Source organism: Microcaecilia unicolor, chromosome 5, assembly GCF_901765095.1.
Source record: "Microcaecilia unicolor chromosome 5, aMicUni1.1, whole genome shotgun sequence".
Lineage (NCBI taxonomy): Eukaryota > Metazoa > Chordata > Amphibia > Gymnophiona > Siphonopidae > Microcaecilia > Microcaecilia unicolor.
The window spans coordinates 287,704,604-287,719,587 of NC_044035.1; the positions used below are offsets into that span (position 1 = coordinate 287,704,604).

The window sequence follows — 14,984 nt, forward strand, 5'->3', positions numbered from 1 at the left end:
AGTCTTTCCGCTGTCCACCAAAACTAATTTTGCTGTCACAGGGTACTGCTAGTCCCATAGACCAGGGTTCTCAACCCAGTCTTCGGGACATACCTAGCCAGTCAGGTTTTCAGGATACCCACAATGAACATGCATGAAATAAATCTGCACATAATGGAGGTAGGGCATTCAACTTTATCTCTTGCATATTCATTGTGGATATCCTCAAAACCTGACTGGCTAGGTGTGTCCTGAGGACAGGGTTCAGAACCCCTGCCATAGACCAATGAAAGAAAATGTATTAACCAAAAATGTGCAGAGAATGAACAGTGAGAAACAGCAGATCTGTGTCTGCCACAAAATGTATTACTTTTTTTTTTAGATTTAGGGATTAATTAATAACAACATTGACAATTTATCAGTGCATTGATCCTTTAAAAATGAGAAAACCCTTTAAGAACATGAACAGTATTTATTAAAATATTTCTAAAAGTTATTATCTTACATTTATATGCTATAAGTTACCAACATCCATTGTGTGAAATTACTTCAGGTAAACAGCATATCTGTCCACTGTAAATATACAGAATAAATGGGAGGAATTACCACATTGTAATTAAACAAAACCAGATTCTTTGGAAAATAAATTAAGCTGCTCTTCTACCTTCAGTAAAATTACATTCTTACTTATACAATAAGCAGCAGTCAGTTGCAAGTTATTGAATAATGTGTTTTATTCCACAGAGCAATTTTTAAAAGAAACATAGTAATAAGTAACATAGTAAAGGACGGCAGATAAAGACCTGTACGGTCCATCCAGTCTGCCCAACAAGATAAACTTATTTTACATGGTATGTGATACTAAAGGAAACCGGTGTTGGATAGTAATTAAATATAACTAGTTAGTAAAAGTTTTGCTACTTTTATTTGTAAGGTAGTACAGAATAACATTTGTTACTTTTACTGAAGTAATAATTTCACCAATTTTTACTACTTTCACTCAGTTACATCTAATGCTTGCAGTTAAAATTAAAAAGTAAAAGCGGAAGTGAGATGTAAATGATGATTGCTCAGTAACAAATGAAACAGCAAAACCAGGAACAGGATTTTTGCTATTGCAATCCTCATCACACAAACAGTAGATCATCTCATCTTAAATTTTGCTGTTCAGTGAATCTAGCCTATGAGAACAGTGGAGTTGCCTTTGTTTGTTGGTTACTGGTCTGCAGCCATACAGAACAGTGATGAGTTGGGTCACTTTTAAGCAGGAAGCTGGTCGCAATTCTTGGTGAATAGACATATGTCTCTATCACAACAGACTGCTGGTCATCCCTTAGAAAATTTTACATTGAGATGACATCCATTAGAGAGGAAGTCTTGTCTGTTAAGACTGAGGGGTTCCCACATATTTGATGTTCTAGTATCAGTTCTCAAAGATATTCAAACAGTTTGTCATCAGATGAAAAATTGTTAGAACAACAATGATTTCAACTTTGTGAAAGCCTTTTCTGTAATTGAACAGCATGATAATGATAACTACAAGGGATGAGTTAGACAGCACTATTTCTAATACAGTTGATAACAACAACAATGGTAAAACATTCTTTGCTATAAGGAAGTCAGATGTTTCAGGCAGAGATTACCTTGATCAATCCCTGCAGACTTAGTCAAAAGGCACCAGTTGCAGCCTAGCCTGATTTGAAGGTACTTTTTTATCAGACTGATCATTCTACTTTCTGCTAATGAAGTTATTGAACATCTTTTTAGCTCTTCTGGATTAATGACTCACAAGTGCATTCACATGAGTGACAGTTGTTTTCCAAAATCTAGTTTTGCCATAAGCAAAGTGAATTAAATTGTAGAGCAATAAAGTTGTTGGGATAAAAACATTAACAAGGGTTGCATTCATTTTAGTTATAGTACTTTTACTTTTTACTCAAAAAATATTATATTAGGCAATAACTTTTTTACTTTCACTTAAGTACATTTTTGAATGTGTTTTTCACTGTATGTTCCAAAGTTACAGCACCTGTTCAATAGCTAGTGGGGATGTTGAAACCTTTCCAGTCAACGAACTCCACTGCCCGAGCCACCTTCTCCCCTTCAGGAGTGAGGAAGTCCACAGTGTGCTTCCAGCCACTGATGCCAGCACTCCCTGAACATACTTAGTTCAGATGTAACCTGAGCATGCTCAAGGAGTACCAGTGACAGCAACTGGATGCATGCTGCTGACTTCCTCGCTCCTGAGGCAGCATAAGGGGAATGGGGTGGGTTGAGCAGAGGATCTCTTTGGCTGGTGGGGCTTCATCATCCCTGAAAGCAAAGGTATGATAACGTGGTGGAAGCAGGGGGAGAGAAAATGCACGCCTCCCCAGGTCCACCCCTGGGTCCCACCAAAAATGGACTGCTGGCTATGTCTATGTTTCTAGGAATGGAGGTTGTACAAGGCAAATAATGGTACAGTACAGAAATATACCACTGAGAGCAAGGCATTTATAGGAAGAGAACAGAGAAGGAAAATGCTATGTTTGCAGGATTTTGGAAAATCTTCCCAGACGTTACAAATTAAAATAGGTAGGAAGATAAGGCCATCAAGGGCTGTAACACAGGGAAGTAGAGCAACCTCATGCCACAGAAGATGGAGAGAAATGAGAAAAGGGATCCTGAGGCAAAGGCCCAGGGAGACCAAGAGTAGCAAAAACTGGAACATTAAGTTGGACCCATGCTGGATAGGATTGGAGACTAGTCCACCTACTTAACATTGAATATAAATTTAGCAATCAGACTGAATCATGTCATGATATTTACAGAGGAATATACAAAACTAAATGTGCAGGACCAAAGGGGCTGCAAACGAGAAAGAGATGCACTCCATGCATAAAACTGCTACAGCTCACACTTCAGCAGTAATCAATGTTCTAGAACAGGAGTGCTGCAATCCTGTCTTTTCTTTTGGATTTCCACAATAACTATGCATGAGATCTTATTTGTGTACAGTGGAAGCAGTGCGTGCTAATAGATCTTATGTATGCTCATTGTTGAAATCCTGAAAACCCAACTGAGTTGTAGCCTTGGTCTGCACTTCCAAATGTTGAGGACCTCCAATGGGTTACGTTTTCAGGCTATCCCTAATGGGTATATATATATGAGAGACCTGCATACAGTGGAGGTAGTATGCATGCAAATCCCCTTCATGTATATTCATTAGGGATAGCCTGAAAACCTGACCCGTTAATGTTCCTCAAGGACTAGAAGTGAAGACCTAGGCTCTATGGGGGTCAATATTCAATGCTGTTTAACTAGGCAGGAGGCTCTTTTGCCCAGTTACGTAGCAGTAGCAGGTTTGGAACATAGTATTCAGTGGCACTTAACCAGAGAGTGCTGCTGAACATTATATCTGATTACGGGTGCATTCTGGGTGAGGAGTTGTGATGAACCTGGAAGTTATCTGTGCCCCTCTGATAGTAATGCTTGATGCCCTGTCAATAACTGGGCATGCAGAACTGCATAAAAAGCTGACCTAACTATGCCTGTTTAGTTATTCAGGTACCATTACTGAATTTTGGTGGTACCTGGATAACTTCCGGTGGCCACCAATGACACGGATATTGAGTGTCGTTAGCTGGATATAGCTCAGTATCAAATATCTGGGTCTAAGTTAGCTTGCAGTGGTCAGCGTTAAAAAAATGCTGACTGCTGTGGGCTGAATATTGACTGAAATAGTGACAGAGGACATTACTTTCTGATCTTCTGCTATTTTACTATTGCTTATGCAGTTTTTTCATATAAAGCATGGTTTTCTGAGATCTAGACATTTTTGTATTAGCTTGAGCAACAGCCACATTTGAAACAGCATAAAGGAGTCTGATACTTCTCTTCAAGTGGAGTGCTGATGCTTTCATATACATATATGGAGCTTTCCTCATCTGTACCAACAGTGCCTTTTAGTCAGACATCAGTGCTAATGGAGGAAAGTTTGTATCCATTCCACAAACTGCGTGACACGCACATACACTCCTGGTCGGTGGGGCCGTGCACACTCATAACCAAATGAGGTAACACCTGCCAGGAACCAGCGCTCATTTATTTGACACATCATAGGCCCCCCAGAGTCTCCCTGAAAGAAAGAGTTTAGCGTTGAGAAAATAATTAGGAAATAATTAGGAAAAGAAGATACTTCAAATATATCCACTTTCTTATAAAAGAAAATATATATCACAGGAACTTAACAAATGCTATGCTAGATCATACTAATTGAACCTGGCAACATGCTCCATTAGTGGCCAACCTAGGACATTGGGAAGTATCTGGTACATTTTAATGAGGAGATCTGTTCTCTGCTTCTCATTTCCAGAAGTAAGACATGGTGAATCATAAGTCTGTTTGGCTATTAATTATTCATGTATTTGTCCTCCATAATTTTGTTTGTTTGTTTGTTTTAGATTTAGGGGTCATTTAGTAATGTGTATAAGTCTTTGCACTTACTGTATGTTGGGTGCAAAAACTAGTGCATGATGAGAGCAAAGACTGTGGTAAATGCAGGAGATGTATCCAGGATCTACCCTGCATTTACTGCACAGGGCAGACACTTACCGCGGGACACCACGTTACATAAAGTGGCAGATAGAGTGGGAGCACTCATACTATCTTCCACTGCATGTAACATTGTGCAGGCCCACTTATAAATGAAAAATATAGAATTGCTGCAGTGGTGCACCCCCTCTTCCCCCAACATCTCTACACCCAATCTAATTCCTGCTCTTATATGGAAGGCTGACCCCCTATTGTAGCCCTGCGAGATTACTGTTAAAGGTTGGTAGGTGCCATTTTAGTATCTTGAGCTAGATGGAACAGGAGCAGAGAACTTTCTTGGCCCATCTCACTAACCCACCAGGGATGGCCGCCAGGTAAGTTCTGGGGGAGGGGGGAGGAGGGCTGGCTCAGGGAATTGTGGAAGGGGCTTTGTGTCAGGAAAGGGGCTTGGAGGATCAGATCAAGGGTGAAGAATCAGATGTGGGGACTGGATTGGAGATGTGGGTGATTGGATTTGGGGATCTGGTGGCTGAAGTGGATGTGGGGATCGGAGGAGAGAGTTGATATTGGGAGGGAGATGGTGCTCTCTTCTGTTAGGGCTGTGGCCACACTAGTGGATTGCCGATAGCATGGGAGCACTTACTGCCAGCTCTTGAGGTGGCAGTAAGTGCATTCACAGAATCATGACAGCTAGCATGCGATACTGTTCTATGTGCTAGCTATCACCACTGGCCACTCCTCCAACCTGCTCATGTCATGCCTAGTTCATGTTTGTACCAAGGGTAAGCAGCTAGTTTGGGGTTTCTCTCATGCTGGCTTGTTTTTGTGCATGCTAGACATTATCCCAGGCTCATGCTAACATCTACCAAGCAGAAAAACCTGCACCAGCTGCTTAATACAGCTTAATAAAGGGGCACCTTAGCACAATACTTTTTCAATAACAACATGTATCTAAATCTTACCTGCATTCTTCTTTCAACATTAATGCATATGACTCTTCCTTTTTTTCCAAGGCAAGTTTAAAATTCAGGAACAGCAAGTATCTTCCTGACTCTGGAGGGCTCACAATCTACACTTTTACCTACAGCATTGGAGGGCTAAGTGACTGCCCCAAGATCACATGAAACTGCAGTGGCATTGAACCCTGGCAAATCCTCTGTTCGAAAAAGATTATTCTGTCTTAAAATCTGCCATTATACGGACTTGAACATATCTTCAGGCAACAATTTCATATCTTAACTGAATATGTACTTCCTTAGATTTGTTTTAAATCTGTTACCAGATAGTTCTCTTGGAGTGACCCCTAGACATAGTATCATTTAAAAGGTAAATAACTGTTTCAGAACTGTTTTGTGTTCCAACGGAAAATTCAACACATGTTTAGAGAGCCTTGAGAGTTGAGCTACAATGAGTGGAAAATATCCCCCTTATTCTATAATCTCATACACAAATTTGCTTAATCGGGTACAGATTGGTACTAAGAACCAATAATCAGCAATAATTGGAGTTAAGGCATTAATTGAAACTAACTTGCAGTTATGTGCGTAATTGAAGTTAGAAGCTATTCTGTAAGGGGCCTTTTTACTAAGCTGCATAAGCGTCTACATGTGCCCAATGCACGCCAAAATGGAGTTACCGCACAGCTACCATGTGGCTCTTGTGGTAATTTCATTTTTGGCACGCATTCAATAAGCGCGGCTGAAAAATAATTTTTGTTTTCTGTCGTGTGTATCTGATGCGCCTCAAGTGGCATTTGGTGCATGTAGATCACTAACACCTGGTTACCGTGTGAGACTTTACCACTATGTCAATGGCTGGCATTAAGGTCTCAAACCTAAAATGGACACGCGACAATTTTCATTTTGCCGCACGTCCATTTTTGGCAAAAACTTTAAAAAGACATTTTTTGTAGGTGCGCCAAAAAAATTATTCTGCACACACCCAAATTATGCATCAACACTACCACAGGCCATTTTCAGTGCATCTTAGTAAAAGGACCCCTCAGTTCTATAGGGCCAGATTCTATATTTGGCACCCAAAAAATTAGTGCGGATGGAAAACGTGACTACATGTATTCTATAAACTGTGCCTAAAGTTAGACACAGTTTACAGAATACATGTAGCACTGTCCACATGATTAAAGTTTAAGTGCAGTCATTTACACCTGGTGTAAATGTTCACGCCTAACTGTAGGAGTGGAATGGGTTATTCTATAACACTGTGCTTAAAGGAATGCCCATGACCCACCCATATTCCACCCATGCCCACGCCCCCTTTTGAGATCCGCGTGGTAGAATTTACATGGGCTACTTTATGCTTAGCAAGTAGTGGGAAAAAATTCTAATTAGTGCCAATTAGTGCTGATAATTGCTTGTTAACATTAAAATACCAGTGCTGATTGGCTTCTTAACCAATTGAGTTGTGTGCGCAAATCAGAATACACTCAGATTTGCATGCACAACTCAAATTGCACTATATAGAATTTGAGGGATAGTGTGAAGCTGTGAGAGGGACATAGGTATGGGAGGGATATGGGCAAGGCAAGGGTGTACCAAGGAGTTACACGCTGAGGTTTTAGAATACTGTCTGTTACGTATAGACTTATGCTATAAATGCGGGTAGCTAAATAGGTCAGTGATCTGCATAACTCATATTATTCTATAAGTTACATACACAAGTGTCAGTCTCATTCATTCAATGCTCATGTGTAGACCCCCTTGTATTTATACACTATCCTCCCTGTTTACTAAGCCGCACAGGAATGCCGATGCAGCCCATTCAAAGTGAATGGGCAGTGTCGTAATTAGCGCACAGCAGCTGCTAGTGCAGCTTAGTAAACAGTGGTTTATGTAGGTTAGCCACGTTGTTTATGTTTATTATATAATTTAATATACCACCTTATCTAAAGGAGGCCAAATGCTATAGCATAGGCACAATCTCTACGTGACTCTAGTCTGTACCTTTACTGTAACTATCCAGCTACTGGAGCTGTATAAACCACAATCCCACTCTCTGATGATATACAGCACTTTAATCCTAGTGCAGACTTTCTGCTAACTGTAGTACTCTAAACCACTTCTTCTGGCACGGGGTTAAGTCAGTGTCTAAAGCAGCAGGTTTTGCTTACTCTGCTAAATGTTTAAAATCTAACTAAATTAGGGGCCCTTTTACTATGCAAATACAAATCCACCTATGCAACCAGCTTTTACTACCTAAGCGCACAACTATGGAACGCACTGCCAAAAGCAGCAAAAACTACGCTCAACCACCTAATTTTTCGGAAAGCACTAAAGACAGACCTGTTCAGAAGAGCATACCCCACCAACCCAACATAAAAATACCTGGTCACTTGCGACACAATATAACCAAAGACCGTAACGGACATTACCTGACTCTTCTTCCCTATTTCCCTCTCTAAGTTCCCCCCAGCTGTTCCTACCATACATGTACCTCATTATACCACAATATCACTTTGTATTCATTCATTCATACCATGTATTTGTTCAGACCTTAATCGGCTAACGCTGTTAACGGTTATATGTAAGCCACATTGAGCCTGCAAAAGGTGAGAAAATGTGGGAAACAAATGTAACAAATAATAATAATAATAATGCAACAAAAAGCACTGCCATGGCACGTGCTGAGGTATCCTATGGTAGTTCGCCGATCGCCACTCACCAATCCCACGCTAAAAAATAGGTTTCATTTTTTAGTGCAGGGGGGCATGATTATGGGCAGAGAGTAGGCATTCCCTGCACTTATCAGTTAGCATGGGGGTATTGCCATGAGTTGGTTAGTCCTGGATTAGTGCGGATGCCCCTAGAACCTACAAAATAGAAGGTGGCAAGAGCTCCCACGCTAACTGGGAAATTAGCATGTAGCCATTAGGGGAAAAAAGTGGCTTCAGCACGTGGAAAAGCTATCCACCAAAATTACCGTAGGCCACTTTTTAGCATGGCTTAGTAAAAGGGCTCATAAATCTTTTAGGGACCCTTTTACTAAAGTGTGGAAATTCTTTCACTTACTGTGCTTTAACAACAAATATTAACATGTAGTAAGTGGAAAGGCTCTCTGTAGCTTCTGGAGTGTGTCCAGTATGTCGTCTGTAGTTGCCACACTGAAAAGTTATTTGCAATTAATATGGATGCACTTAACCCATTCTCTAGAGGAGGCAGTAAGTGTACCTGTGTTAATTGCAGTAAGTAGGGCAGGGCAGGGCAGCCTAAAAATGTTCATTTTATGTCATTTCTCATGTCGCTTCTGGGAATGTTTGTGTTGATCGTTTTTGTTGGCCAATTTTTCATCAAGGGAGGAATGTTGTTGAGTGTGTACTAAGTGCTCACACTTCCAGAAAGAGTGCACATTCTTTTCCCAGTAGTGTGTGCACGTGTGCAAAGCAGTTCACACATGGGCAATAGGTGCTCACATTATTATCGAAAAACAAGAAAACATAAATTTTCATGTTTTTTATCTGCTTATTTTTAGGTTTTAATGATATGCAACAACATGGGATGTGTTGTCATTTTCCGGTCTTTGCAAAAGACAGCCCACCTTAAGGAAGTACCATGTGCTAATTGCAGTATACAGTCTACTCTCATTCTCGGCCCATAACCTGCTGCTTAACACAGCTTACAGTTAAATCTTGAATTAGTGTGTGCTGCCATCCAACTGCAGTAACAGTTACTGAGTGTAAACTGCTTAATGCTTAAAAAAAGAACCCCAAAATGCATTGCTTTGACTTCAATATTGACTTTGATGGGGCCGAACTAATCGAGCTGTGAAAGGTTTTGGAAATCTCTTTTAGATTAGTTTCCCTTTTGATTCAATCAAAATTCACATTCCTACTGCTGAATATTCATTGTAAACATCCTGAAAAAGGGGCCTACATGCATCCCTCGAGAATGGGAGTCAAGAACCCTAGATCTAAAAGTACAAGAATAGATACAAATGAAAAACTTAAACTAGAAATATAAAGAAAGGGAGGATCCAAAAGCAGCAGCCAGGAGAGGTTAGAGTGGCCTAGTGGTTAGAGCACCAGTCTTGATATCCTGATTCAATTCCCACTGCTGATCCTTGTGATCATGGGCAAGTCACTTAACCCTCCATTGACTCAAGTATAAACTTGATTGTAAATCCTCCAGGGACAGGGAAATACTTAGAGGGGCATAATCGAACGCGAATGCCCATCTCCATGGGCGTCTATCTTCGAGGACGGCTCTGCAAAGGGGCGGTCCAAACCATATTTTCGAAAAAGATGGGCGTCCATCTTTTGTTTCGATAATACGGTTGGTGCCGGGCAAATGCATTGGATTTGGGCGGATTTGAGCTGGGCGGTATCGGTTTTCAGCGATAATGGAAACCGAAGGCGCCCAGCTAAAAAACGAACAGATCCAAGGCATTTGGTCATGGGAGGGGCCAGGATTCGTAGTGCACTGGTGCCCCTCACATGCCAGGACACCAACCAGGCACCCTAGGGGGCACTTGTAACAATTAAAAAAAATTAAAATACCTCCCAAGTCCATAGCTCCCTTACCTTGGGTGCTGAGCCCCCCAAATCCCCCCAAAACCCACTCCCCACAACTCTACACCATTACCATAGCACTTATGGTTGAAGGGGGCACCTAGATGTAGGTACAGTGGGTATTGGGGGCGGTTTGGAGGGCTCCTAGTTACCAGCACAAGTGTAACAGGTAGGGGGGGATGGGCCTGGGTCCACCTGCCTGAAGCCCACTGCACCCACTAACAACTGCTCCAGGGACCTGCATACTGCTGTGATGGAGCTGGGTTTGACATTTGAGGCTCGCATACAGGCTGGAAAAAAATAGTTTTTAAAGTTCTTTTTTTGGTGGAAGGGGGTTAGTGACCACTGGCGGAGTCAGGGGAGGTCATCCCCGATTCCCTCCGGTGGTCATCTGGGCAGTTGGGGCACTTTATGGGGACTTGTTCGTGAAAAAAAAGAGTTCAGAAAAAGTGACCCAAATTCTCGCTTCTGGCGCCCTTCTTTTTTCCATTATCGGCCAAGTGCCCATCTCTCCTCGGCCGATAACACGCCCCAGTCCCACCTTCACCATGCCTCCAACATGCCCCCATCAACTTTGTCTGTTCCCGCGACAGACTGCAGTTGGAGGCGCCCAAAATCGGCTTTCAATTATACCGATTTGGGCTCCCATGAGAGAAAGGCGCCCATCTCCTGATTTGGGTTGAAATATGGGCGTCTTTCTCTTTCGAAAATAAGCCTGTTAGTGTACCTGCATGTAAATGTAACTCACCTTGAACTACTACTGAAAAAGGTGTGAGCATAATTTAAATAAATAAATAATGCTAATATATAGGGATGTAAACAGACAAACAAGAAAAATTAGTTTGGAAAGTTAGGCTTCCCTTCTCTAATTTTCATGATTTCTTTTTCAGTTGGTTTCATATATTTGTGTCAAGAAGCGTTTTTAACCCACATTAGGAAATTTTAATGCATGCAAATTGATTTTACATGCATTGATTCATAGGTTAATATGCCTTAGATCAATCGGCTTTCAGTAACGTTTTCAAGGCACCTTAATGAATCAAATGCACACTCTTACTATTACTGGGAGTAGATTTGAAAGGACTTTTTAACAGGGAAGTTGCTTTGTTGTTTAGTGTGTTATGGCTGAAGTTGTAGATAGATGCATAATTCCTATTAACAGTTTCAAGGTGATCTTTCTTTATTTATTCAATTTCTTAAACCTGTCTCCTGATCCAGATGTGACCTTGAGCCAAAGTTGCTCACATGGTGAAAGCCTCTCCTTGTGGTTTTCTTGGCATGATACAGAAGTGGTTTTCTGTCACCTTCTTCCAAGACATGAAGGGTTAAGTAACTTGTCCAAAGCCACAAGGAACTACCATGGAATTTGAACCTAGGCCTTCTGGTTCTTAGTCTGCTGCTCTAACCATTAAGCTACCATGGTTCTGGCGTCCTGTTTGAGAATTTATTACATTATATGCTTCTCTTATATTTTCCTGTTTAGATGTTACTTCCAACCTATCCGGTACCCGCCCCAAAAGCATTTAATATGTATTTACCTTTATTTCATTTATTCTAGGGGTATAGCTCCGGACTACACATGTTATAATGCCTTTCTTGCCTTTTGTTGAAACCGGTGTTTCAGTTACATATATGGTTCTCCCCTGTTACTCTTATTATAGTATGTAGAAGTTTCATGTCTTGTTTAATGCCTATATTTTGTTTCCATATACAGCTCCCAACATTACATACAAGCTTGAAAACTACCAAGTGGTGTACATTCAGGTCCAATAGGTATTTTGTTTTCTGTCCCTACAGGGCTCACAATCTAAGGGAGTATTTTACTAAGGTGACTAGTGTTTTTAGCTTGTGCTAAGAAATACGTGTGCTAAATGCTAAAACACCAATTAGATTCCTATAGTTTCTTAGTGTGAGCTAAAAACCCTAGTGCACCTTAGTAAAAGACCCCCTAAGTTTGTCCCTGAGGCAACATAGGGTTAAGGAAGGCTTTACTAAGGTGTGCTAGTGTTTTTAGCTCACACTAAAAATCAGCTGGCACTAAACACTGAGATGCCCAATATATTCCTATGGGCATCTCAGCATTTAGCACCAGCTGATATTTAGTGTGAGCTAAAAATACCAACACATCTTAGTAAAAGACCCCTTAAGTAATTTGCCCAATATCACAAGAAGCTGCAGTGGGATTTAAATTTGGGTTCCTGTCATTCTCAACCCACTGCTCTAACCATTAAGCTACACCTCCACCTTCATTCATAAGCACATTATCATTGACAGTTTCTCTGTTGTTTTTACCTGACATGTGTCTATCCCTCCTTCATCATAGCCTCCACATATCATGTTCTTTGTAATGTTGTATTCGGGCATCTGCTCCTGGCATTTCACATTAGTTATAAGAGGTATCTCTGCTTCTTGTAGAATGTTGGCCCCAGAACCTGATTAATGATTGCGAATTAACCAACAACAAGGTTATTTCGGCACTTTCATTCTGGAACTCCTTTTCCCTGGCTTCTGTTCTGCAGAAACAAACTCTATGTTCTACTATGTTTATGTCCTGTCTTATCTATCCATCCCTAGGGATCATCCCAAGCAGGTTACAATTCAAAAATACATCTCATAAAGATACAGTTCATGGATGCATACTGTTTCTTTTTAATTTTGAGGGAAGTTTCAGCAATTTTCATTTTGTGCAAACATTTTTTTTTCTCATTTCAGATGGAAGTGCACACTATTTTCAATAACAAAACAAAAGCAAATTTCATAAGGATTTTTTTTTTCGTTTTGAAATTAAAAACAAATCTGTTTCTTTGCAATTTTCATTTTGTCTCAGAAGTAAATGTACCGAATATAGTACAAAGATGATACAAAACTACTACTACTAATAATAATAAATCAATAGCCAATCATAACACTAGAGCTACTCCCTATGCTCATAAGAGGGACAGATCTATAGGCAGTAATTCTATAAAGACAGTGCAAACATTTACATGCTGATCACACATGTAAATGGTTAGAAAAGTGGCATATACAGGGTGAGGCAAAAAAAAAAAAGGAATCCCCCTAGAGCTTTTTTGTCACTTTCTCAGCAACCACTTTGAATTTCAGTGAGAAATTTGACATACTTAAGGGTATGTTCACTAAGGTGCATTGGCGTTTCTAACACACCTTTAAATTTAAACTGCATTAAACGCTAATGCGCCTGTTTATTAATATGTGATATCTCCAATTTAGGAAAACAGAACAGAAAGACAGAGAGTGTTGAAACGGGTTATTATGTTGGAAGTCTGGAACACTGTGAGATGAGCTACAGCTGGTTTTGTTGAATGGTACTGGGGATGAGCGATTTGGGAAATGTATAATAAGGAGAGACCACTGTGAGAGTGTGGGATAGAGAGTGTTTTATGGTTAGATAAGTGTGGTTTCCATAATAAAGATTGTAAAATCAAATGCACACAATGATGTGGTTGTAGAATATTTAAATATCAAGAATTATTGTATTAGTCAAGTGGTATTGGCAGTTTATACATTGGCAGAGTCACAAGGGCTATCTGTGGGTTGTATGGGAGGTGTTGGGGGGTGTATATGGGAAGGTGGGGTATCTGTGAGTATGGGGGAAATTTCTCACTTGGCATATAAACATCGTGCACTTCCCTCCATGCACTCTCCCCTACCTAATTGTTCTCACTTCCTCACCCTCCCTTGCACTCTCCATTCCTTTCAACCCCTCCACTCATTTCTCGCTCTTCCTCCTACCTTGGTCCCCTCCCACTGTCTCTCTCCCTGTCTCATTCCACTCTTTTGCTTTTCTGCCAGAGGATTGAAATCCTACTGGCAAACTACAATATAAACAGAAGAAAAATCATGCTCACTCAGACCAAGGTTAAGCCCAACATCCTATCCTGTTTCTGATGGTGGCCAATTTGGATCATGGGTACCCAGCAACAGTGTTCTTTGCACCACCCTCTATCACTTCCACACACACACACACACACAAAAATATATCTTTGTGACACACATGATCTTTGTCTCTCACACTCACACACACAACCACCGCCCCCCCCCCAAAAAAAAAAACTCTCACACACAAACACTCATGCGCAACATGGAGACATGGACACTCAGAGGGGCATAATCGAATGTGAATGCCTATCTCCATGGGCGTCTATGTCCGAAAACGGGTACATGAAGAGGCGGGACAGACCGTATTTTCGAAAAAATGGACGTTTTTCAGCTGGGAGTTTGTTTTTTTTAGTGATAATGGAAACTAAAAACGCCCAGCTCAAAAACGTCCTAATCCAAGCCATTTGGTTGTGGGAGGGGCCACAATTCGTAGTACACTTGCCCCCCTGACATGCCAGGACACCAACTGGGCACCCTAGAGGTCAGTGCGGTGGACTTCAGACAATGCTCCCACACGCATAGCTCCCTTACCACGGGTGCTGAGCACCCAACCCCCAACTACCTCCCCCAAAACCCACTACCCACAAATGTACAACACTACCATAGCTCTTAGGGGTTAAGGGGGCACCTACATGTGGGTACAGTGGGTTTTGCAGACCTCCCAATTACCAGCACAAGTGTTACAGCTAGGGGGGGATGGGCCTGGGTCCGCCTGGCTGAAGTGCACTGCGGTACTCACTAAAAGTGCTCCAGGGACCTGCATACACGCAGGCCTCTAGGACTTGTTGCTGCTATATAACATTGGCACACCAGTTGACACCTGAAGACTAATCTCTCCGAAAACGTCCTTTATTGGAATAAGCACGCTTACTCACAGTTAACTGCAGATCAGAGGTTGTGCCCCACTGGCAACGAGTCTCCCTGGTACTGAGATGAGCAGTAGGTCAGAGCTGGCAGAATGCTGTACAATGCCCTCTTTCAGCTACATTCAAGGTAAGAACTAAGTTCTGTAACTTGGCTAACACGTGAAAGGGATCTAAAACTGGCTTACAAA

The 14,984-nt window shown here is 41.3% G+C and overlaps 1 protein-coding gene across 1 annotated transcript in view; it reads right to left on the bottom strand.

Annotated features, from left to right (window-relative positions):
- Nucleotides 1-3,940: 3,940 nt before the first annotated feature.
- TMPRSS15 (transmembrane serine protease 15) overlaps nt 3,941-14,984 on the bottom strand; it is a 183,245-nt gene continuing 172,201 nt past the window's right edge. Inside the window, exons 25-26 of the mRNA XM_030205046.1 lie at nt 12,326-12,465; nt 3,941-4,096 (exon numbers count right to left, since the gene is read on the bottom strand). Coding sequence (XP_030060906.1) covers nt 3,941-4,096; nt 12,326-12,465 — 296 coding nt within the window. The remainder of the gene's footprint in view (nt 4,097-12,325; nt 12,466-14,984) is intronic.